Below are 21,870 nucleotides of genomic sequence, written 5' to 3' on the forward strand. Positions count from 1 at the left end.
CCCCCAACAGGCACGGTTTCTAACCGCCGGCTCCAGGGTCCTGCCCACAGCCCTTGGGCCCGCCCTTTGCGGGAGGGGCGGGGGCGGAAGCTGCGCACGGGAACGCCCAGCAAGGCGCAGGTCAGAGGTCGAAGGTCACCGAAAGCTTCGGCAGTGGATAGTTGCAGCCCTTTCCCCGGTGTACCCTGCTCTCCGAGGTAACCTGTGCACCACAGTGCTCAAAATAGTTTTGCCCAATCCCCTTTCTACATTTTCAGCATTAAAGACTCAAGTTAGAGCTGCTCTCAGGGGCAGAACAGCCGCCAACTTAACTTTCTTTAAAAGTCCACCTTGGTGGCTCAGACCTGCCAAAGGGACATGCGCCACCTGGACCCGATCCAGCTGTGTTAAGGGTTGACCTGGCCAAGCGCCGATTTCTTATCGCATATTTTTTATGTGGCTCCGCCTCACTTTAAAGAAGCCTAGTACTTTACTACACAGGAAATGTTTCTAGGCGAAGGAATTTTGTGTTATGACAAAACTCCCTACAGTTAAATAAGGTATTTCTCTAGGATTTATAGCACCTGATTTTCAAAAATTAAATACCTTTTCAGGAACCACTGCCCTGTATCAGAAGGTATTCAAAATAAAGTGCTTCAGCCATGCCTGGGAGCCTACCCTCTTGATGGTCTGGGTTTTTCTTCCCATGATACAGACCAGTGCTTCTTAAACTTTAATGAGCGTAAGAAACATCTGGGGCTCTTGTCAGAAATGCAGATTATGACTCAGTAGGCCTTGAGTTCTGGAGTAGGGCTCAAGTTTCCGCATTTCTAACAAGCTCCCATTGCTCTTAGATTGAACATCACAGTCCCTCCCATGAAATGTAAGGTCCTACAGGGCCTGGCTCCTGCTTATATTCTTGGGCTCATTTTAAATTTCTGCCTTTGTTTCTCTAAAAGTCATTCTAGAGGTTCTCTTGACAATTTCCCAAGCTGCTAAGTCCCTTCCCACCTCAGAACCTTAAGTTTTCTCCTCTCTCCCTTTATTACTCCCATCAAGTGACTATCACAATATGTAATTACTTGTTTATGTGTGCACTGGTTTTCTGTTTGACCTAACCCCCTCATTAAAATATAAACTCTGTGAAGGCAGGAACGGTCTTCTTGTCTTTTTTTTAAATTGAGGTGAGATTTACAATACATAAAATTAATCATTTTGAACAGTTCAGTGGCATTTAGTACATTCAGTGTTGTACAACCACCACTTATATCTAGTTTCAAAACGTTTTCATCACCCCAAGAGAAAATCTCATATCCATTAAGCAGTTGCTTCCTATTACCCCCTCCTCCTACTCCCTGGTACCTATTCTGATTATTTCATATGAATGGAATCATACTATGTGGCTTTTGTGTCTGGCTTTTTTTCACTTTGCATAATGTTTTTGAGGTTAATCCATGTTGTAGCATGTTTCAATACTTTATTTCTTTTTATGGCTGAGTAATATTCCCTTCTTTGTATATACCACAATTCATTTATCCATTTATCCATTGATGGACATTGGGACTGTTTCCAACTCTTGATTATTGTGAGTAGTGCTGCTATGAAGATACATGTTATGCATTTGTTTGAGTACCTGTTTTTAATTATTTTGGGTATATATTCTGTCTCTCTTAATCATTGTTATAACCTACTCAACAAATGTGTGCGAACAAGTGGATGATTTTCAAGCATAGTGGGAGAAAATGATAAACAGATACTGTCAACATGAATTTATTGCTATGATAAAATATTCCCAAGGTTAAATTGAATATAGAGATATCTAAGACATGGTAGGAATTAAGGAAGATTTCCTAGACAGACAGAGAATAGCTATCATTTATTAAGCATTCACTACACACATTAGCTCATTTAATCCTCACAATACATATGAGGTAGATAATATTTTTACCTCTCTTTTAGAAATCAAGGTAGAGAGATTCAGTTACTTGCACACTTTCACCACATGATGGTGCTGGGATTCAAATGTGGTTCTGATCTGGCTCTAGAATCTGTAATCCAGGCACTTAACCACTATATATGAGTTCTTGTTGGTAGCTGTTATTTCTCTGTTATTGCCTCTGATCTGTTATTAGTTGCAAAGAAACTGTTCAAACTGAAAAGCAAGTGTCTGGCACAAAGTAAGTGTTCACTAAATGCTGGAAGCTATTATTTATAATAAGTTTCTTCCTTTCCAGCTCCGACATTCTATGCTTCCAACTACAGCATGTAATTAAACTCCAAAGCATCTGGCTTCTCGAGTCAAAAGAACAAGCCTGGAAGAAGGAAAAAGGAAGAGAAAGATCCTCTGGGTTGGCCATTTAGGCATCAGCATCACTGCCGGCCATCACAACAGGGGAGTGTTGCAAGATGCCAACCCCTAATGACAAGGCCCAGGGGATTCAGTGGTTACCTGTTTAGCTCAGACACTATGGGGAATATTTGAGACTGCGCAGAGGTAAGAGGTAAGTTCAGGGTTTTAGGGTCAAGCAGAAGAACCCAATAGCATCCTACGTGGGTCTGCTTCCCTTTCCCACTGTCTGTGCTGGGGGAACAGTGGCAGGGAGAGCTGAGTTGGAGAAGATAAAAGGAGAATTCAGGCAAGAAGGGCAGGAAGGGCAATCTTCAGAGGAAACAGCACCTGCTATGGCTCAGAGGCTGGAGGAGCATATAGCTGTGGTCACAGGGACCCAGGGGTGGGAGACGGTGTGGAGGAGTGTCAGGAGAGAAGGCTAAAGTGTGGGCGGGCACCAGGACACGAGAGACTTTCAGTGGGGAGGGATTTACATTCCCCTGGATTAAAAAAATAAAAAACTCCAGTATTTTAAAAAATTTGACAATGAACATGTATAGCTTTAATGAGAAGAAAAATAATGTTTTTAGAAAGAAAGGAAAATGATCACTCTTGCTACCATGTGGAGGCCAGTTTGGAGGCCACTGCAATGGACGGGGCAAAGGGTAATGATGAGACCTTATGTCCTATAAAGGCTAAAATATGTTATCTGGCCCTTTACAGAAAAACTTTGCCACCTCCTGGTTTATCTTGATGAAAAATTGGAGCCAGACTAAATGTCCAATAAAAGGAGATTGATCAAATTATGGTGCATCCCTTCAGCAAGTAGAATGCAAGGCCACTATTGAAAAATGATGCTGTCACACAAGGGCTCTCAAACTTGGCTGCACATTAGAACCACGTAGAGAGTCTGATGATCCCATAGCCAAACCCCATCCCAGACCAATTAAATCCTAGCGGGGTGGAACCCACACATCAATATTTGTTAAGCTTTCCCTAGGGTGTTCTAATGCAAAGCTGCTGTAGAAGACTATTGAGTGACATAGAAATATGGCCATTATATATTGTTAAGTGAAGGAAGACAGATTATCTAACAGAGTGTACCACATGACTCCTTGTTGGTAAATTTCTACATGCACACATGCACACAGACTCACATGTATGAACAATAGATGCTGAAACACTGACAGTGCTCATCTCTGTAGGAGGGGGCTATCAGAGATTTTGATTTTTTTTCTTTTTGATTATCTGTAGTTTCTATGCTCTGCAATGAACATTATGATCTTGTAATAAGGACAAAAAAAGATAAAGTAGCTTATAAAGCCGTATATTTTCATTTTGGGAAAAAGTACAAAAATTAGCATGTAATAAAACAAGGTCACCAGTCATTCCTGTACACAGCACTGGATAAGAGGTGCTTCACTGTTGCCCAACTGAGAGGCAGGTCCCAGCCTCATGGAGACACCAGGGCTCTGTGACTTAGGCAGGTCCGGGTGCCTTTAAGCACTTAGACTTCACAGGTGTTAAATGGGGTGAGTGTGCCCACTTCACAGGATCACAGGCACAAAGGTGCTCCACAAAGATTGCGACTTTCTCCATACGCAATCAGGCAGCTTCTTGCTGTTCTTGTGGAAAGGGAAGGATTGGCTTTGCCAAAGCCGGGCCTGTCCAAGTTCATCCACAGCTGCTGGTTCTTGGTGCTGTTGCAGCTGTCTAGCTGGCAGCCACCGCTTATCTGCTTTGGCGTGGAACCTCTCCTGCCCTTGGAGTTTTCCTGTGGTCCCTAGAAAGACCCTGGCTTCTCATCAACACAACCTGTTGACCCTTTTACCAACACAGCCTGTATCCACTGTTCCCAGACTGGGTCCCTTCTACATAAAGAACGGCTTGCAGTCTTCCTGAGCTACTCACATTTAATAAAAATGACAGTAGTGGCTGCCATATATCAACTCTACCTGTGCCTGGGCTTACACCCTCTGTCTCTCTGCCTCAACTCTGCAGGGTATATGATGGTATTTCCAGTTCACAAGTGAGGCTCAGAGAGGTGGAGGAACTCAGTCGAGGTCACACGGCTAATAAGTGGCAGCCCATCTGGCTCCCAAGTTTCTCTGCTGTACCACACTGCCTTAGCTGTCTCCGTTCCATCTTCTGCCTCCAAACGCAGAAGTTCCCCAGTTGATTTTAACATTTAAATGTGGCATCCAAGTTTAATAAGTATTTTTATAAAAGCAGTGATTCTCACATTGATCTTGAACTCCCCTGGAAAGAATTTTTAAATGCCAAGGTTGTGGTTTCGATCCCTGGTCAGGGCAGATACAAGACTCAACCAATGAATGCATAAATAAGTGGAACAACAAATCGATCTCTACCTCCCTCTCTCCGTTCCTCTCAAAAAATCAGTAAATAAAAATTTTAAATTTATGGTAGCACAGGAAGGTCCTTTGGTGTTGAGGGACCAACAAGGTGGAATCGGGAACTAAAGAGACTACATCCCAAATCTCAGTTCTACTACTGTAGAAAATGGAGATATATCTGGCTCCCACCTCCCGGGCTAAAGGCTAGCGAGCACAGAATAGGGAATCCTGTGTTGGTGCTGGCAGCCCCTGCTTCCTGGGCATGGGCCGCTGCTGGCCTCTAGTGACCGCTGGGTAAATTGCACAGCGAGTTGGCCTGAAGATGGGCATCTGGAAGAGCTTTTCTCCACTTCTGAACCTCCCTGATGCTGGAGTTCTCGACCTTGACAGATCCATAACTCCCCCTTTCATAAACTGTTATCAACACTATGATTTCATAAACTTGATATGTTAATGTCATTTTCATGGTTTTAGAAACTTGTTATTCCAGATTTTAATTTGCCTTTGACCCAATAATTACTCAGGGGGAAAAGTGTGTGTGTGTGTGTGTGTGTGTGTGTGTGTGTGTGTGTGTGTGCGTGTGTGTGTGTGTGTGTTTTATTGTTGTTGTTTTTTAAATTGTACCCAGAGTATGGAGCCTATATAATTCCTCCTTTGGTGGTGCTGGGAGGGGGGAAGTTGAGGTATTATTTGTAATCTAGTTCTTATTCAATTTGTAAACTGTTTGAGAAGGTGTATATTCTGTGGGGTAAAGTATAAACCTTATAATAAAGCCAGACATTCACAGTCTTATTAATATATGTTTTCAGTATGTCTAAGTGGTGATTCCTGTCGTGTATTTTCCTGGGACCTAGGATACCTGTCATATCTGCACCCGCACCTTTTTCAGCGCTGGGGTCTTTGTCCCAGGGTAAGTCTCTAATCTTCGTGGTCGTCCATATCCATCCTCTTTTGTCTCATTATTTCCCACATGTTTTTCTGCTCTGTATTTGGAGACCTCTCAAATGTGCGACTACACCTTTGGTTGAGTTTTCTGCAGTGTAGACTCCGCCCCTTTGCCTTCGGTATAGATTTCATCTCTGTCGCTGATTTTAGTTCTTTGTGTTCTGCATTTCAGCAGGCTGTGTCATTTGAGGGTTTTCTCATATTTTATTGAAAACTCAGAACAGACATTTCCTAACATTTCCCTCTGTTTTCCATAGCAGTTGATTTCCAGAAGCATACTTTTCCACTATCACCTTTAGAACCGGCAAGAGGAGCTCCTATCTGGGCTGTGTACTTTCGAGTCCCCCTCATACAAAATAATTAAATGTATCAAGGACCACAGAGGCCTCTGCCACTCAGGATCTGGCGCACAGCCCAGGCACAGCACCACCTAACGCTAAACACCCACTCTTGACTAACGGTGTTCAAGCCCCAGGGAGGTGCGTCTTCATGTCCTTCCCTAAGTCCCTGGGGAAAAATATGCAACTGCCTGGACAGGTTTAATGTAAGCTTAATGGCGCCCCTGCTGGGCACTCTTTGGGAGTGCAAAGAGCCTTTGAGCAGAAAAGTACTTAGCTAAGAGAAAAGACAAATTAATGAACTTGTCAGAGCTTTCCTCTCAGATAGCAATAGATGTGAGTGCAATGAAATAGTATTTTCTAGTAATGCTGAGTGTACAATGTCTTGTTCTCATGTTCCTGTTAGTGGTTCTGGAGGTACACGTAAATTACTACAGTGTTTGCCTCAGTTGTAAAAGCTGAGGACATTTTTGCAAATTACATAAACCACACTATGCATCACTCTTAAATTCATCTTTCTAGACTTTAGAAATAACATGATACTGATTCTTTACACCAGCAACTAGACAGACATTGAATCCTAGGATTATAAATTTTGACATTTTTGCATAAAAATTTACTTAAGTTTTAAATTAAATTTTAAATAAATATATAATTTAAATTTTAAAATGGAACGTTACTTAAAATTGAATTAGGCTTTCAAAGACACAGCCAATTTGCATTGTTAAGAGCAGAGTATTTCCAGGAGAGTGATGATGTCACAGAACTGAGGTTCCAGGAGGCAGGGGGTGGGGGATGGGGGTTGCTGGCATTCCCACCTTCTTTAGAACATGGAGAGCTGTGAGCTGGGTGGGGCTAGCTTATAGTTCATGAGGAAGAGTAGGCTCCTACCCAACGAGCTTTGTTCTACAGATTCTCACAGAAATCCCTGGGCTGGCTGGAACCTGGAGTCAGAGAGGGATAGGAGAGAGGTAAGCTTCAGAAGGAGAGGTAGGACTGCACCTCCCAGAACCACTGTCTTCCCCAAGGGGACCTCGAGAGTAGACTTCATTGCGTCCCAAGGCTCAGTGACACCTGTCTCTGAAGGAATCTTACTGAGGCAGGACAGGGTAGGGTTGCATGAGACATACTTTTACTAAAAAAGTATTTGTTGTCTGAAATTCTAATGTAACTGGACATCCTCTGATTTTATTTGCTAAGTCTGGCAACTCTAGGGTGGGAGAGAGAAACGAAAGAATGGTTGCAAGCTCAGAATGGCATGGAGAAGACAGAGCAAAAGATCTGTGAGGAGGCAAGGCCATCAGGGTAGCTACCTTGTCCAAGCAGAACCTGCTTCGTGCCTGACTCATGGAGCTGGTGGATGGAGAAACTGAGGCCTTTGCCTTTAGGAACATACACCTAGTTTAAGAGGAAAGGTGCACACACACACAATACATACCTACACACATGCCCCACTAGTGACAGAAATAGCCCCGTTTTTTGTTTTCATGGCATTGACTGTTTTGAAGATTATTGGCCAATTATTCATAGAAGTTCCCTCTGTTTGGCTTTGTCTGAGGTTTCCATGGGATTAGACGCAGGTTATGCATCCCTAGCCAGAACACTACGTAATAATTGAGAAGGGACTGGAAATAGCCAGGTGGGGAGCAGTGAACGAGCGAGGACATTTGGCTTCTCTCTCCAGATTTCTCAGACTCTCAGAGGAAGTCTATGAGACCCTAAGAACCGCAGGCCCCCAGCTGCCGTCCCCTCCGGGGATGACAAGGGCATTACTCATCTTGTTCAGCTGCCTCGTTGCCATAAACCAGGCCAGCCTCATCCACCGCTGTGACTTGGCCAAGGTTCTGCACCAGGAAGACTTGGATGGGTTTGAGGGCTACTCTGTGACTGACTGTGAGTGCCATTTCCTCACATTCCCCCACCCCACTTCTCCTCTCCTGGTCATCTCCTACGTGGCCATCTTTCTTTCTCTGTTTTGTCTTTGAAAGCCAAGTTCAAAAAGCAGCCCACTCCAAGAAACCTTTCCCAACATTCTATATTCATTCAACAATTATTCACTGAGTATTTATTATGTACCGGTTACTATTTTAGGTGCTGGGGATATAAACAAAGCCACTTCCCTCAGAGTGTTCACATTCTGGAGAAGAGACAAGCAATAAACAAACACAAAAAAATATAAAGCACTTCCTGTTGATGATAAGTGCTATGCAGAAGAATAAAGCAGGGGTGGGGTGTGATAGGTGACACAGTCCTAGAAGGAGAAGCCATGGAAGGACTTTCTGAGGAGGTGACATTGAGCAGTGTTAAATAAAGTAAAGGACATGATCACCCAAATGTCTAGGGGAAGAGCATTCCAGGCAGAGGGAACAGTCAGTGCAAAGACTCCATATTATTGCATGTTAGGGTTATCTCCATTTTGCTCAGAATTTGTGTACACCTGTCTTACAATACTTGTTTGTGTGTTTTTTTTACTTATTTTGTGATTCTTTTAGGTACACACCTTCATTCTTGTACTATAGGCCGTTTGAAGGCATCTGCATTTGGCCCAACTTAAATGTCCCTCACTGTGCTTTGCACAGTTCCTGGCACACAGTAGGTGATTATTAAGTGCTGAAAGCATGGATACTAGAGGGTGAGAGGAGAAACTGGGGGTGTTTCTAGCCCACAAGCCCCATCTAGCCTCTTAGGTCTTGTTCCTTTCTTTGGAGTCCTCATTTCCCTTCCCCTTCATCGCCCTTTTCCCTCAGCTTGGCCCCCCTAACACCCCCTTCTCTTTTTTCCTAAGGGCTGTGCCTAGCTTTTGTGGAAAGCAATTTCAACATATCAAAGGTAAATGAAAATGCAGATGGCAGCTTCGACTATGGCCTCTTCCAGATCAACAGTCACTACTGGTGCAACGATTACCAGAGTCACTCGGAAAACACTTGCCAAACAGAGTGTCAAGGTCTGGCCAGGGCCCCAGGGAGGAAGAGGGGAGAGAGATGACAGAACTCTATTCACAAAACTTCTCTTTCCACTCACAGTCTGAGAATGCCCCCAGAGGGATGGCTCGAGGAATCAGGGAATTCCTTTACTGAGCGGGTTTGACTAGTGGCCCTAATGCCCATCTGAAGATTCCTCTGTGTCCCCGAGCAGGATCCAGAAAGGTTCTGTACAGCCTGCAGCAGTAGAGCAGCAGCCAACATTTATTGAGAGCATATTATATACTAAGCACTTTCCATGCAGTAGCTGATTTCATCCCACTTTCCATGCAGTAAAAACCAGTATTCCCACTTTACAGAAGAGCAGACTGAGGCTTATTGAATCACTGGGGGTCCTGGAGCCTCAGCTCTAACCAATAAGTGGCACTGTCTTTGGTTAATGATCTGACCAAAGGCCAAGGGCAAACTCCCCATTTCAGAGCTAATCCAGGAGACTCCACAAGTGCATGACTCTGCCTCTCACCACCTCTTTTGTACTCTGGTTAATGTCCCTGGATCTTCACCTAAAGAGCCTCCCTAATTAGGCAGGACTTTATTGTGGTCTCTGTGCTGCCTGTTTTGGCATTTCCTTTCCCTAGAAGCTCCCAAACTTTGGGTGAACCACCATCTGTTCTGGCTAAAAACTATGTAAACAAGCCCAAATCTCAGTCCTCCTGCCCCCACCCTTGGCTATCCCCAACCTCCAGCAGCCATTGTAGGGATGTCTAAATGGGCCTCTGGAGGGAGGGATTGCCTAATCTGGAAGTACTCAGCCCCCAGGAAACACACCTGGGCAGGGAGAACAAGGGGCCACCTTAGTCTTTGGGACTGTCCTCTGCTCTCACAGGTATTCTCTTTTTCCTTTTCAGAACTGCTGAGCCCCAATCTTCTTGCAACCATCCACTGTGCAAAAAAGATTGTGTCTGGAATAGCAGGGATGAAGAACTGGTGAGGAGGACACTGTAGGACAAAGTTAGCAGGCAGAGCCCCATGAAGAGTATGGTGACAGAGAAAGGGGCAATAGGCAAGGACCAGACCCTTTCTGTAGTCTAGAAAAGTGTGGGATAGTGGCAGGGCTTGGAACTCTGGCTGGAAGACCTGGAATCTAGTTGTTTCTGGGATCTGAGAGGACACGGTGTCTTGCTGAGCCCACGCAAGGGGTGCAGCTGGGCCTCAGGAAGAGTGGAAGTTGTACTGCAAACTGTCAGCGAGCTTTCCCTGGCAGGCTTCTGCTCCCCTTAGTGCATTTGCTTCACTACTCCCTCTGTAGACCAGCTTTGTCTGCTCCATAGTCCACAAGACAGACTACGGCCACCCAAGTTTATGGTCCAGCATCCTAAGCAGCCACCGAGACTGGCCAAGCTCAGTCCCAGTCTAAGTGCCTGGGATAGAGAATCCGATTGGTTCAACTTGGACCTCATGTCCCCACTTGGTTCAATCAGCTGTAGGCCTAGGAACAATTAAAGCAATACAGTCATGGCTGCCACAGGGTTCCCCTCTCCATAATTGGCAGCAACATTTTCCATAAAAATGTATTGCTTATCAGCTGGCAGTCACCCCCAAAGTTGTCAGTTTACCAACACTGTACATTGGGATGGTTACTTAACTTTTCTGAGCTTTAAACTGGATGTATAAATAATGTCAACGGCTGCCCCTGCAGGCATCTGTGAGGATGGAAGGAGTTAAGTCTTTGCATATTCTAAAAACATCTTGCAAAAGAAGGGACATAATTACTGTTAGGACTGAGCCTTTCCAGAGCAAGAGTCAATGGTTGCACCTGGGAAATTTTACACACACACACACACATATGTATGTATGTATGTATGTATATATATTAGTAACTCTCAGCCCTGTAAAACAGTGTCCTCTCCCTTCAGAGGGAGGTAAGCATTTGAAAATGTCAAAGCATACTGACTAGGGGGGAAATGCAAACACCATGGACAAGGGAAACAAAGGAAGAATCAGAGGGGCTGCACAAAGATAGATGAGAAAGCTAGGAATGAAGTTGCTCTGTGTGGAAGACTCAGAGCTGTGTCATGTGTGTGGCTCCTACGTGGGAAGCAAGAACCAGCCTTTCTCTCTCCACAGGGCAGAGTGGACAATACACTGTGCAGGCCGGCCACTCTCCTACTGGATAACAGGATGCCACCTGTGATGAGACAGGGTGCAGGCCTGCTATGGGATCATTCTGAAACTCCTCTCCTCCCCTGGGGATTCTTCCTCTTGCCTCCACTTAATGTTATTTTCTTCCCTTCCCATTTACAAGTAAAATTGACCAGAACCCCATGGAGAAATTATTTTCTAGGGCTTCCTCCTTGCTCCCATCCAGGCCCAAGTCCCTGGTTTCTGACTGTCATTTGTAAACCAAGAGGACCACAATAAAGTTGTTTCTGTATTTTTGGAATTATTAAAACATTCTTTGTGCAAAGAATGTGTTAATTACTCATTAATTCTACATATATGAGAGTACCTAATATAGTAGGAGTATGCCAGGTTCTAGAGGAAGGAAGATTAAACCTATTGTTCATAATTTAGGTGGAGAAGCAGAGACACACAGGAATAGTGGCATCACCAAGGAATGGATACACACATTCTAGCCCATTCTCCCAAAGCACCCCACATTAATGGCACTTATACCATTTCTCTACACCACCACTACTTTCTCCACCTCAGTATACCTGACCCTTAGCCCCACCCATTACCTACTTCTGAGCCTTTTCGTTACTTCAAAACAGTTGGCTTTGGAGGAATTACTGGGGTCCTGACACTGTTTCAAACCAGTAATTATAGATTTTATTATCCATTGCATCCTCCATTCTCTCCTACTGATAGAGGATGACAGGTGGGATGATGAACCAAGCTTGTTGGCTGGACACATTGAAATTCTCACTCTCATTACCACCTTTGGGGACAAAGGGGTGGAGAAGCAGAATGAAAATGGAAAGCAGTCACAAAGCTAAGAATCCTCTAAAGGAGCCATGTGATGCTTCCCTACAAAGCAGGTGTTGTTCTAAGTGTCAAGGATACAGCAATAAACATGACGCAGTCTCTAGAGAGAACAATAAACATAAATAAATAGATATATTCAGTGGTATGCTAGCCAAATGTTTAACAACCAGTACTCGAAGCCACAAAAAACAAATCCTAATTGTAACCTTTGACAATTTTAATGATGTAAATACTTCCACCATGAATGTTTTCAAGCTACCAACCTGATACCACTAAATGCAAAATTGGAACGAGATGGGCTAGGCCATATGAACTAGTCTAGAGTACCACTGGGCATTTAACTTATCGTCAGGTAGTGATACATGCTATAAAGAAAAGAGAGCCCAACACTTTTAAGGACAGTGGTCAGGAAAAGCCTTTCTGAGACTGTAAAAGGAAGACAGTCTACCATTTATTGCACACCTATTTGGTGTCTAAAACAATGGTAGAGGGGATCCAAGATGGCTGCAGAGTAGGTGGAAGCTGCACCCACCTCTCCTCCAGCGCCAAACGGATTTACAACTAAATTATAGATCAACCAACCTGAATAACTAACTGAAGCCTTGCTGAACAGAAGTATTATAACCAAGGATCTACAGAAGAAGCCACATAGAGACTGAAAAACAATGAATGTAAACTGTAATTGAAAAAAAAATTTTTTTTTAAAAATAAAACAATGGTAGGCACTTTCCTATATAGAAACTCTCATTCTTTTTGACAAATGAGAAAACTAGGGCAAATGTTCAGAGAACCAACCCTGGGAAGACATTTGACATGGAAAAAGGGAAGGGGCACGGGGGGGGGGGGGAGAGGAAACAGGTGGATTTACTCTCTGGCCCCCATATTTATGACTCATTGCTCCCTCGTAAGGTTGGGCGAAGCCAGAGCGCAGGCACGTCTGGTAGGAAGTGAGGAAATTCAAGTTCGCTCACGCCTGTACTTGTATGTGGAGGGCGGGACACAAAAGGGACTTTTCAGATGTTGGCAGAGTCCCGCCAAATCCATCTCCACACGCGCTGGAGGGGCGTGGCCCCGGCTCTGATTCTGAGCCAATGAAGAGCCGAGGTCGGACGCGGGAAGGCAGTTAAGCACCCAGCGCAAGGAGGGAAGGCAGCTCCCGCGCGAAACGGCCTGTCTCAGGCCGCACCACGAGATGAACAGGCACGGGGGGGACACAAGCCCTTCTTTCCCTTGTAGAGCCATTGTTTTCTGCAACAGACCCTTTCTTCTTGTTTTCCCTTTGTTTTATTTAGCTGCGATTATCTTGGGTCAAATAGGCGCTCTCTGCCTAGCAGGATCCTTACTTCTCTACCCCTCATTTTTCCCGCGCACCCCTCCTCTCGGTTTAGCTTCCTGCCCGCTCCACTCGTTTCAGCCAACCTTTGCTAAGCTTCTGCGTTACGTCACGAGTTTCTAGGCAGATCAGGAGCGTTTTCTCGCGCGCCAGCCTGGTGCTGCCTTGCCGCGCGACAAACCGCCTTAAGCTCGTGGCGGTTCCTGAGAGTGCGTCAGGCGAGGCGCGCGAGGTGCGGGAGAGTTGGAAGGGCGACCCGAGGAGCGGCGGGAGCGGCGAGGAGCGGCCCTCAGTGAGGATTTAGGTTTTGTTTTGTTTGCTTGGGTTCATGCTGGTGTCTCCTCGAGGATTTTTTGTGGAATCTGTAGAGATCTGGTCTCATGGCGAGCTTCGCCTCCTCTCACTTTACTGGGCTAGAAACCCTCAAGAGCACTAGTTGTATGTTTTCCACATTTTTTAATGTTTTAAGTACACCCCCCGCCCCCATTTAAAAGCCTTCACGACAGTCTGCGGGGCTGAGAGCGTGAGAACCACACTGTGGACACGCTAGACAGGAAACTCCTTCGGAGCAAGAGCTTATGCTCTGTACCCAAGCGGAGGGCACAGGTCCTCGCACAAGTATTTGTCAGTATCCTATTGTAAATATGCTAACTAGTTGGTTCGTTCATTCATAGTTGTTAAAATCCTACAACCATTCTGGGTGCTCAGGATCTATCAGTGAAAAAAAAGGGGGGGGGGCGTGGGCCTGCCCTCACGGGGCCTGCAGTCCGGGGGGGAGGTGGACCGTAAAAACAGGCCTAAGAAGTCAACGAAGTCAACGAGAGTGTGTTAGGAGCGTGTTCTGGGAATAGAAAGCAGTGTTGCCGCTTAAGGGTGTGCTGTGGTGTGGGGGGGCCCAGGGATGAAAAGAGGGTGGTGGTGGCGGGCCTCAGGGCAGAGATACAGTGAACTGGGTGAGGGAGTGTTGAGGGCGGAGGAAGCCAATTCCAGGCGGAGGGGAGAGAGAGTGCCAAGGCTGGAATGTGACTCGGGGGTGTTTAAGAAATTGCAAGAAACCCTGGGATATAAATGGATGGTGAGAATCCCAAACTTGGACAGGAAGTCCAGTTTAGGCTACACAGCCAAAGCAATCCAATTGCGCGTCAGTGTTGGCGGCCCTGCCCTCCCTGCCCACCACTCTCCCTGGCAGCAGCACAGGCCTAGAAATTTAGACAGTTTAAACCTTTAATTTGGGATGTAAAAGGAAATTCAGAGATTTAAAATTTGTTTTCTCTTAGGGATGCTGCTTTGTCTTAAGAAAATGAATCTAAAATTTTATGATTGGTACCTGATCATAGCATGCCATGTGAAAGTAAGGATGAAATGTTAGAGCTGTGGGGATATTGAGGGTGGGGAACACTTGAAATAACATAAGACAAAGTATGTGTTAGTATATGAGTATGAAAACAAAAAGGGACCCCCCCCCCCATTTTCTTATATCCTAGTGGCAACCACAAGGGAAAACCAACTAGCTTGACTTATAGTGGTCAGAGATGATGGGAAACCTTTTTTTAGCTAAGGCTCTATGAGATTAATTCACAACAAGATCAGGTTTTGCAGAGAAAGATAAGCTAAGCCAAGGAGAAAGATCAGCAAGCTAAGGAGAGATGAATAAAATAGAAGGAGTTCTTGGATTAATCTCTATTCAGAATTGTTCGTGACACTGTGGCCCCTTCAAAGCACAGATAATATGGACTCATCTAATATATAGAAGCAGTGAAGTACTAAGATCATCGTCCAATGGTTAAGATGCCTGGTTTTGAATTCTGGCTTAACCTCTTAATTAGTTGTGTGATTTAGGATAAGTTACTCTACCTCTCTTAGCCTCCATCTCATCTGTAAAAGTGGGGATAATTAAAGTAAAGCACTAGTCCAGTGCCTGGAACATAGCATATGTTTACTAAATGTTAGAAATTACTAGACAAGATGTGATTGAGAAAGTGTCTACAGACCACTAGTGAGTCCCTAGCTTGGAGTAGGTGTTACAAAGAGAACAAGGAATTCAAGGAATTCAGAAGTTAATTGGGATTCTAATACTGTCAACAACAAAATAAATTTTTAAAGTTAATTGGGATTCTACAATGTACAAGTTCATGTGACATCAAAAATCTATACAGCTAAATAATGTTATGCATACCCTTGAAACAGTGGGAAAGCCATTTTCCTGTGCCCTTCACATGCCATTTTCAAAATAACATTAGATATGAACAACTGGTATTTTCTAAATCTTATGTAGGAGGTGAAAAATACACAAAACACTGCTATTTTTATTGATCTGTAACACATTTTTAAGTAAAACTAATATGCTTATTGTGCAAACACAGCCTCTAATACCCATTTCCAATGAGACTCAGACCCCCTAAACATCTTCTATTTGCAATTTTTAATATCATAGCTTCAGAAATCATGCTTGGCCTATGTGAGGTACAGATAATGTGAATAAGTGAGGGATTGTGAAGTTGGACAGGGTTAGTCAAGAAACCTTTCTTAGAAGAAATTAGCTTGAATGAGGTTTTGAAAGAAAAAACTTGGTATGGATCGGTGGGGAAAAGAGAAGTGGACACTTTAGATTTAACTGAGCCAAAGTAGTAATCCAAAGGTCACTTGGTGAACACAGAGGAAGATCAGAAGAAGAAGGATTATCTTGAGGGATATTTCATAGTGGTCATGAAGAAAGAGGCCTGTTGAAATATTTCTCCCTTACATGAGAGGCTGGGACTCTAATGACCACATTGTCTAGATTCAGGGTCACTGTCCACAGGACAGTGCTAGATAAACACTGCCATATTTCATCCCTCTAAACCTCGTTTCTCATGTTTCCATGCTAACAGCCTTCTTCTCTTGACTCAAACAGATAGAGGCAAACATGTAAACAGACAAGTGCAATACAAGTTTATACAGGCCATTCACTTAATCTAATATCCCCTATTATAGTACCACCCACACCACTGATACTTTTGCTGCAATTTCTTCAAACTATGCCAGGTTTCAGGAAAGGAGCTGGCTTTTAACAATACCAAAGAGAATTTTCTGTGTCCTTTTTTTTGGTCACTTTCTGTGACTTTGGTCACAACATTGCTCTTTTCTTTCTCTCCAGCTGTTGGCCTTTCTCTAAGGATGGAAATGCTACTATTTGGTGTCTGGACCCTGCTGGCTTTGATCTCTTCCTCAGGTGAGGTGACTTGGAAAAGTTTCTTTAGCCAGTATGTGCCAGGGCACAGGTGGCTGGTCGGTGAGGAAGAGGACAGGAAGTCCTGAATGGGGCAGCACTCTAGTATCCACGCATCTGGACCCTTGGAGAGGTTCCTGTTTCTTGGATCACTAGGACACAGAATCTAGGTGTCTCTGGCTGTATTGGGAAAACCCAAGTTTAGGGACAGGATCATAGACCATCAGCGAGAATTCTCTCTGCCGGCCCAGGGCTGCCCTATTTTTCTGTTCTTGAAAATATTTTTACTTCTTGTCGCCCCCCCTTTGTGTCATGAAGGGTCACAGTAGTACTTTGATAGGACAGGTCCCATAGCTCAGTTATGAAGAGTGAGTTCTCTGAATGGCAAGAAAAGAGCTGGAGCCTTAGTGGGTAACATTGCTACAAGAGTGTCTATTCCCAGAGGGGGCTAGTATTTGGGAGATGAAGTAAGTGGGCTTGGAGTAGCTAAAGGGGACTGTAGGGAAGCTTTCATGAGACTGTGCTCCTCATCTGCATCAGGCATCTAAAATTTACCTGCATGAGATCTCTCTCATTGCACCTGAGATTTCCCTAACAGACTAAACATTGAAAAACATCTCTTGCTTTAGCACCAAAGCAAAATGGAACATTCTCACTTTGAAAAGAGGTGAAAGGTTCCATGGAAAATGAGTGACTCTGAAAGTTATTTTCATAATTGAGTGTGCATAAAAGTCACCAGGAGTGCTTGTTCTGTTCACTTGCATATTTCCAGGTCCCACCTTCACAAGTTCTTAATCATCAGTCTGAGGTGGAGCTAGAATTTGTAGTTTTACAAGCATTCCAGGTGATTCTGGTGAAGGTAATTCTTAAGCCATATAAGCTGAGAGAAAGACTGGTTTGAGATACAAGTAACAAAGCTCTTTTTTTTAGGAGTCTAATAACCCCATGAGAGTCCTCAGCAGCCAATCCTGGGAGCTTCCAAGATTTCTGGAAGTTTAGGAAGAGAATGGTTTCCTGGGCATAATTTTTAGCAACTTTTTAGTTTCTACGGTGACGCTAATGGAGAAACCAGATCCCAAGATAGGTGATGAGTGGAGGGAATAGTGGTGGAATCAGGGTCCTAATTTGTTCATTAAGGGTCTTTCTCTTGTCAAATCCCCTGTACCATTTCATTCCGGGTAGGTTTCCTATTCTCTATAACTAGATAAGTAGGCTCTGTATTTTGTATGGGTCTTGTCCTCACCAGAATCTTTGGCATGTATGGTTGATCATTTCAGGGACCACAGAAGGGCTATTTGAGGTCTCTGTTTGGCCAGATCAGGCCCTGGTAAAGTATGGACAGTCCCTAATGGTCAACTGCAGCACTACCTGTCCAGACCCAGGACCCAGCGGAATTGAGACCATCTTAAAGAAAACCCAGGTGGGCAAAGGGCCTCAGTGGAAGGAGTTTCTCCTGGAGGATGTCACCGAGGATTCCATTCTCCAGTGCTTCTTCTCTTGCGCAGGGATCCAAAAGGACAGAAGCCTGGACATCACCGTGTATCGTGAGTGGGGCTGAGTTCTGGGGAGGAAGAGAAGAATGGGGAACATGACTGTGCCTTTTAGGGAAATATGAGATGGAGATTTCTTTTAGAGGAGAGAGATTTCCATCATACTGTAGGAATTTCAGAGCCAATTACTCTACTTCCCTTTGGTGTAGGTTTTTAAATTAGGAGCATACCATAGAGGGCATCCAGACATCTCTGCTAAAGAATATGTTCAAATACAGGGGGCATATGCTAATAATGCTCACTTATAAATGATCAAAAAGTATAAAATGAATGCTGACTTATTTGCCACAAATTCTTAGAATAAATAGGGATTGAATTAAGGAGGGTCTCTGTGGACTGAGTGGTTGGAGAAGTCTTCATGGGAGAGGAGACTCTTGAGCTTCCCTCCTGCAGAATGGTTAGGATTAGAAGTGATGGGGGTGGTGGGGACGGTCTTTCAGGTGTGCAGATAGCATCGGCAAAGATATGGCTTTAAGAAGTGTGATCGCTGTGGGGTAAGAGCGTGGTTAACTCGGGTGTAGTTTTTGTGTGATGCTAAGGAGCTCTTTAGAAGCTGCTCAGACCTCTGAAGCACTGTGGTGAGAGAGAAAATCTCCAGAATGGCAGCACCCATCAAAGCAAGGCACTACCCCTCAGCAGTCCCATTTCTTGGTTATGGCTTTAGCCACCTTTGGTGGACAGAAGAGCCAAAGGATAACTTGTCCCATCTGACACTGTTGGTTAGATGGTTTAAGGGTAGCAGTCACCCTGTATCACAGGCTGCCTGTCCTATACCATTTCTTTCTGGAGAGGTGAGTAGCCTTCTCTCATCAAACCCGCATTTTTGTCTTAAAGAGCCACCAGAGCAAGTGATCCTGGAGCTGCTGCCTGCCTGGGTAGCCTTGGATGAAGTCTTTACCGTGAAGTGCCATGTGCCCAGGGTAGCACCCCTGGAGAACCTCACCCTTACCCTTCTCCAGGGTAACCAAGAACTATATAGAAAGACCTTTATGAGCTTGGCTGTGGCCTCCCAGAGAGCTGAGGTCACCATCAATGTCAAAGCGCAAAGAGAGGATCACGGGTGCAATTTCTCTTGCCATGCTGAGCTGGACCTGAGGTCACATGGTGGCGGGTTCTTTCACTGCAGCTCAGCCAGCAAGCTACTCCAGATTTTTGGTGAGTTGGAGCTCAGGTGTGGGAGGAATCCTGAGGCTCATTGTCCTCATCTTACCTTGGCTTTTGGGACTAAGTTCCCACAGGGTTTAGGATGAGGGTTTGAGGGTAATGGAGCTCCACTTTTTCTTGGGCTTTAAACTCACCCTGGGGGACAGAGAGCTTGTTGCCCTCCTTCCTTCCCACATTGTGGGGTCCTACATGACATGATTTATCATGATTTTCCTCCTTTCTTTCCTTTTCCTTATTCCTTGGCAGAATTCTCTCAGCACCCCCAAATCTGGGCCTCCCCACTTCTGGAGGTTGGGACGGCAGAGATTGTGAGCTGTGAGATGGCTAGGGTGTTCCCAGCCAAAGAGGTGACATTCCAGATGTTCTTGGGAGACCAGGAGCTGAGCCCCTTCCTCTCCTGGGAGGGAGACACCGCTTGGGCCAATGCCACTGTTCGGGCCATGGAGACTGGTGATCAGGAGCTGTCCTGCCTTGTATCTCTGGGTTCAATGGAACAGAAAACAAGAGAGCCAGTGCATGTCTATAGTAAGTTCCCAGCCTCTTCCCTTCCCCATGAGGGTTCTCTGCCCCTGAAAACTTCCGCAATAAAGCCTTGGTGATTTTCTTGGTCAGTGCAGGTAGGTTGGAGACATGCATTGAAACAGTAGCTTTCTCCAGCCTTCACCCTGTTTTCTTAGGCCATCCTACTCACAGAGTGACTGTGAATGCTTGAACTTGTTTCTAGGAACAGTCATTTGAGTTGAGGAAATCTGTAAGATGAAAAGACATCTTGCTACCCTTGCCAAGGGACGTAGCCAAATGTGGGCGTGCCACATTGTTGTGGGAAAAGTTCTCAAATTCCCAAAGCACCTTGTTGCTCCTGCTATTCAGCACAGAGCAGTAACAGTCTCTACAGTCTCTCCCCTGTTGGCTGCCTACCTGAGGAATGCCAGCAGTAGGAAGAGTGCTGAAGGGACTGCCAGTTTGGAGAAAGGTGTTTGGTTGTCTTTTTCCTTTCCTTAAAGGCTTCCCTCCACCAGTCCTGGAGATAGAAGAATTATACCCACTGGCAGGGACAGACATTAACGTGACCTGTGCAGGGCATGTGTTAACATCACCCAGCCCTACTCTTCGGCTGCAGGGAGCCCGAGGTCTCCCTGCCCCTGGGGAGCCTGCCTGGCTTTTACTTACCACCAGGGAGGAAGATGACGGCCGAAATTTCTCCTGTGAGGCCTCTTTGGAGGTTCAGGGTCAGCAGTTGATCAAAACCACCACAGTCCAGCTCCATGTCCTATGTAAGTACCAGCCCCATCTTCTCAAAGCAAGGAGTATTACTGTCCCATTTCCAGAGATCTTGGCCAGCGGCTTCTTTATTATTCTTGTTAAAATAAAAAAGTCAAAAGAAAAAATTAAATTAAAGCTCTCCATGCTTACCTTACCCCCAGCAAAGTGAGTGGGGAGAACTGTGAGGGGACAGAACAGAAGAGAGAACGTGGTTACAGTGACCAGGCCGCATCAGTTGCAGGCCGATGGCTAAGAACACAGGAAGTGATAGTTGGAGTTTATGCTGAGAAAAGAAATTCCCACATAAAAATTTGTATTTTGAAAAATAGAAAATGCTCATCTCTGGTTCACCACTCCCCATATTCTCACTCACTGAGAAGCAGGGGCCCCAGGGCCACCATTGATGGAGCAGTCAGATCAGTTAGAGCCCGTGAAGAAGCCGGGTGCTGCACCTCAGACTCCTTGATGGTAGGGATGGGAGGAAAGAAGAGAGGCTCAAAGCAGGGAGCTGATGGTCCTCCCCTTGGGGGGAGGGAACACAGCATTCGGATTAGGGGAGGGAGAGGTGAGCATGACCAGTGAGGAGGGAAGGTGTGCACTGAGCTCTGTTAGTCCAGGGACTCTCTTTTTTCCAGATAAGCCACAGTTAGAGGAATCTGGTTGCCCTGGCAACCAGACATGGATGGAAGGGATGGAACAGATGCTTGCTTGTGTTGCAAAGGGAAACCCAACTCCATCATTGGTATGTACCTGGAATGGAGCAATCTTTGACCTTGAAGTGCCACAGAAGGCAACCCAGAACCACACTGGAACCTACTGCTGCACAGCCACTAACCAGCTGGGCTCTGTCAGCAAAGACATCGCTCTCATTGTTCAAGGTGACTGTGGCTCCCCTGCTGTCAGGCCCAGGATGGGAGTCCCCCACGGTGGTGGGTTCCTATCCAAACATGGAAAGAAGAAAGATTTTGGTGGGCTGGGGAGGATGAGACTGAGAAGGGGCTTGGTGGGTTGGGGTAGGGTGATTCTCTTGCCTTGAACCCTCCCAATTCCCTGCCTTCTGTGCTTGGGCAGGACTGGATGCAGGGATCAGCTCCACTATCTTCATCATCCTCGTTGCCGCCCTGGGGGCGGGCATAATCACCTTAGTCCTGTATCTGAACTATCGGCCCTGCAAGATAGAGAAGAGGAAATTGCCGTATAGGCAGAAAGAGAGGAACAACGAGGAGGAAAGCCAGTTTGCTGTTCAGCAAGCAGAGATGGGCAATGCGCATGACTGTTAATAGAAACAGCTGTTTGGTTGGAGGTGACCTCTACTGGGTTTTCTAAGGGAGGAGAGGGAGGGAACAGAGGAGAAAGGAAGAGACACCCTCTGTTAGGCAGCCCTGTAAAAATGTGCTAGAGGCCCCACGTCCCTTGTATCCAATCCATTCACAAGCTGTACTCCTCCAAGTTCACTGTTGTCACTAGGAATTTCAGTCTCCGTGTTCAGCCATGGGGA

General features: G+C 45.3%; 2 protein-coding genes across 3 annotated transcripts; both read left to right on the top strand.

Annotated features, from left to right (window-relative positions):
- Nucleotides 1-126: 126 nt before the first annotated feature.
- On the top strand, nucleotides 127-11,332 carry LYZL6 (lysozyme like 6). Of its 2 annotated transcripts, none has more exons than XM_016204567.2 (7): nucleotides 127-197; nucleotides 2,214-2,480; nucleotides 5,472-5,572; nucleotides 7,630-7,838; nucleotides 8,731-8,889; nucleotides 9,775-9,853; nucleotides 10,994-11,332. In XM_016204567.2, exons 4-7 carry the CDS (start codon nucleotides 7,703-7,705, stop codon nucleotides 11,058-11,060), a joined length of 441 nt encoding a protein of 146 aa, XP_016060053.1. In that variant the 5' UTR covers nucleotides 127-197; nucleotides 2,214-2,480; nucleotides 5,472-5,572; nucleotides 7,630-7,702; the 3' UTR covers nucleotides 11,061-11,332. The 2 variants fall into 2 exon arrangements, with proteins under 2 accessions (XP_016060053.1, XP_087681795.1); XM_087825669.1 differs by having other exon boundaries at nucleotides 2,214-2,473.
- On the top strand, nucleotides 9,795-21,652 carry LOC148091298 (intercellular adhesion molecule 5-like). Its single transcript, XM_087825667.1, has 8 exons — nucleotides 9,795-9,853; nucleotides 16,324-16,398; nucleotides 17,673-17,939; nucleotides 18,780-19,100; nucleotides 19,356-19,634; nucleotides 20,114-20,383; nucleotides 21,008-21,250; nucleotides 21,444-21,652. Exons 2-8 carry the CDS (start codon nucleotides 16,344-16,346, stop codon nucleotides 21,650-21,652), a joined length of 1,644 nt encoding a protein of 547 aa, XP_087681793.1. The 5' UTR covers nucleotides 9,795-9,853; nucleotides 16,324-16,343.
- Nucleotides 21,653-21,870: the final 218 nt, after the last annotated feature.

The sequence above is a fragment of the Miniopterus natalensis genome, chromosome 17, assembly GCF_054644295.1.
Source record: "Miniopterus natalensis isolate mMinNat1 chromosome 17, mMinNat1.hap1, whole genome shotgun sequence".
In the NCBI taxonomy this organism is placed as follows: Eukaryota; Metazoa; Chordata; class Mammalia; order Chiroptera; family Miniopteridae; genus Miniopterus; species Miniopterus natalensis.

Excerpts from the sequence above, each read along its gene's own strand:
- LYZL6 (XM_016204567.2), top strand. The coding sequence starts at position 7,703 with ATGACAAGGGCATTACTCATCTTGTTCAGCTGCCTCGTTGCCATAAAC. Across the intron at positions 7,839-8,730 it reads GGGCTACTCTGTGACTGACT|GGCTGTGCCTAGCTTTTGTG; the intron begins GTGAGTGCCATT and ends TTTTTTCCTAAG. Across the intron at positions 9,854-10,993 it reads ATAGCAGGGATGAAGAACTG|GGCAGAGTGGACAATACACT; the intron begins GTGAGGAGGACA and ends CTCTCTCCACAG.
- LOC148091298 (XM_087825667.1), top strand. The coding sequence starts at position 16,344 with ATGGAAATGCTACTATTTGGTGTCTGGACCCTGCTGGCTTTGATCTCT. Across the intron at positions 19,635-20,113 it reads AGAGCCAGTGCATGTCTATA|GCTTCCCTCCACCAGTCCTG; the intron begins GTAAGTTCCCAG and ends CTTTCCTTAAAG. Across the intron at positions 21,251-21,443 it reads CATCGCTCTCATTGTTCAAG|GACTGGATGCAGGGATCAGC; the intron begins GTGACTGTGGCT and ends GTGCTTGGGCAG.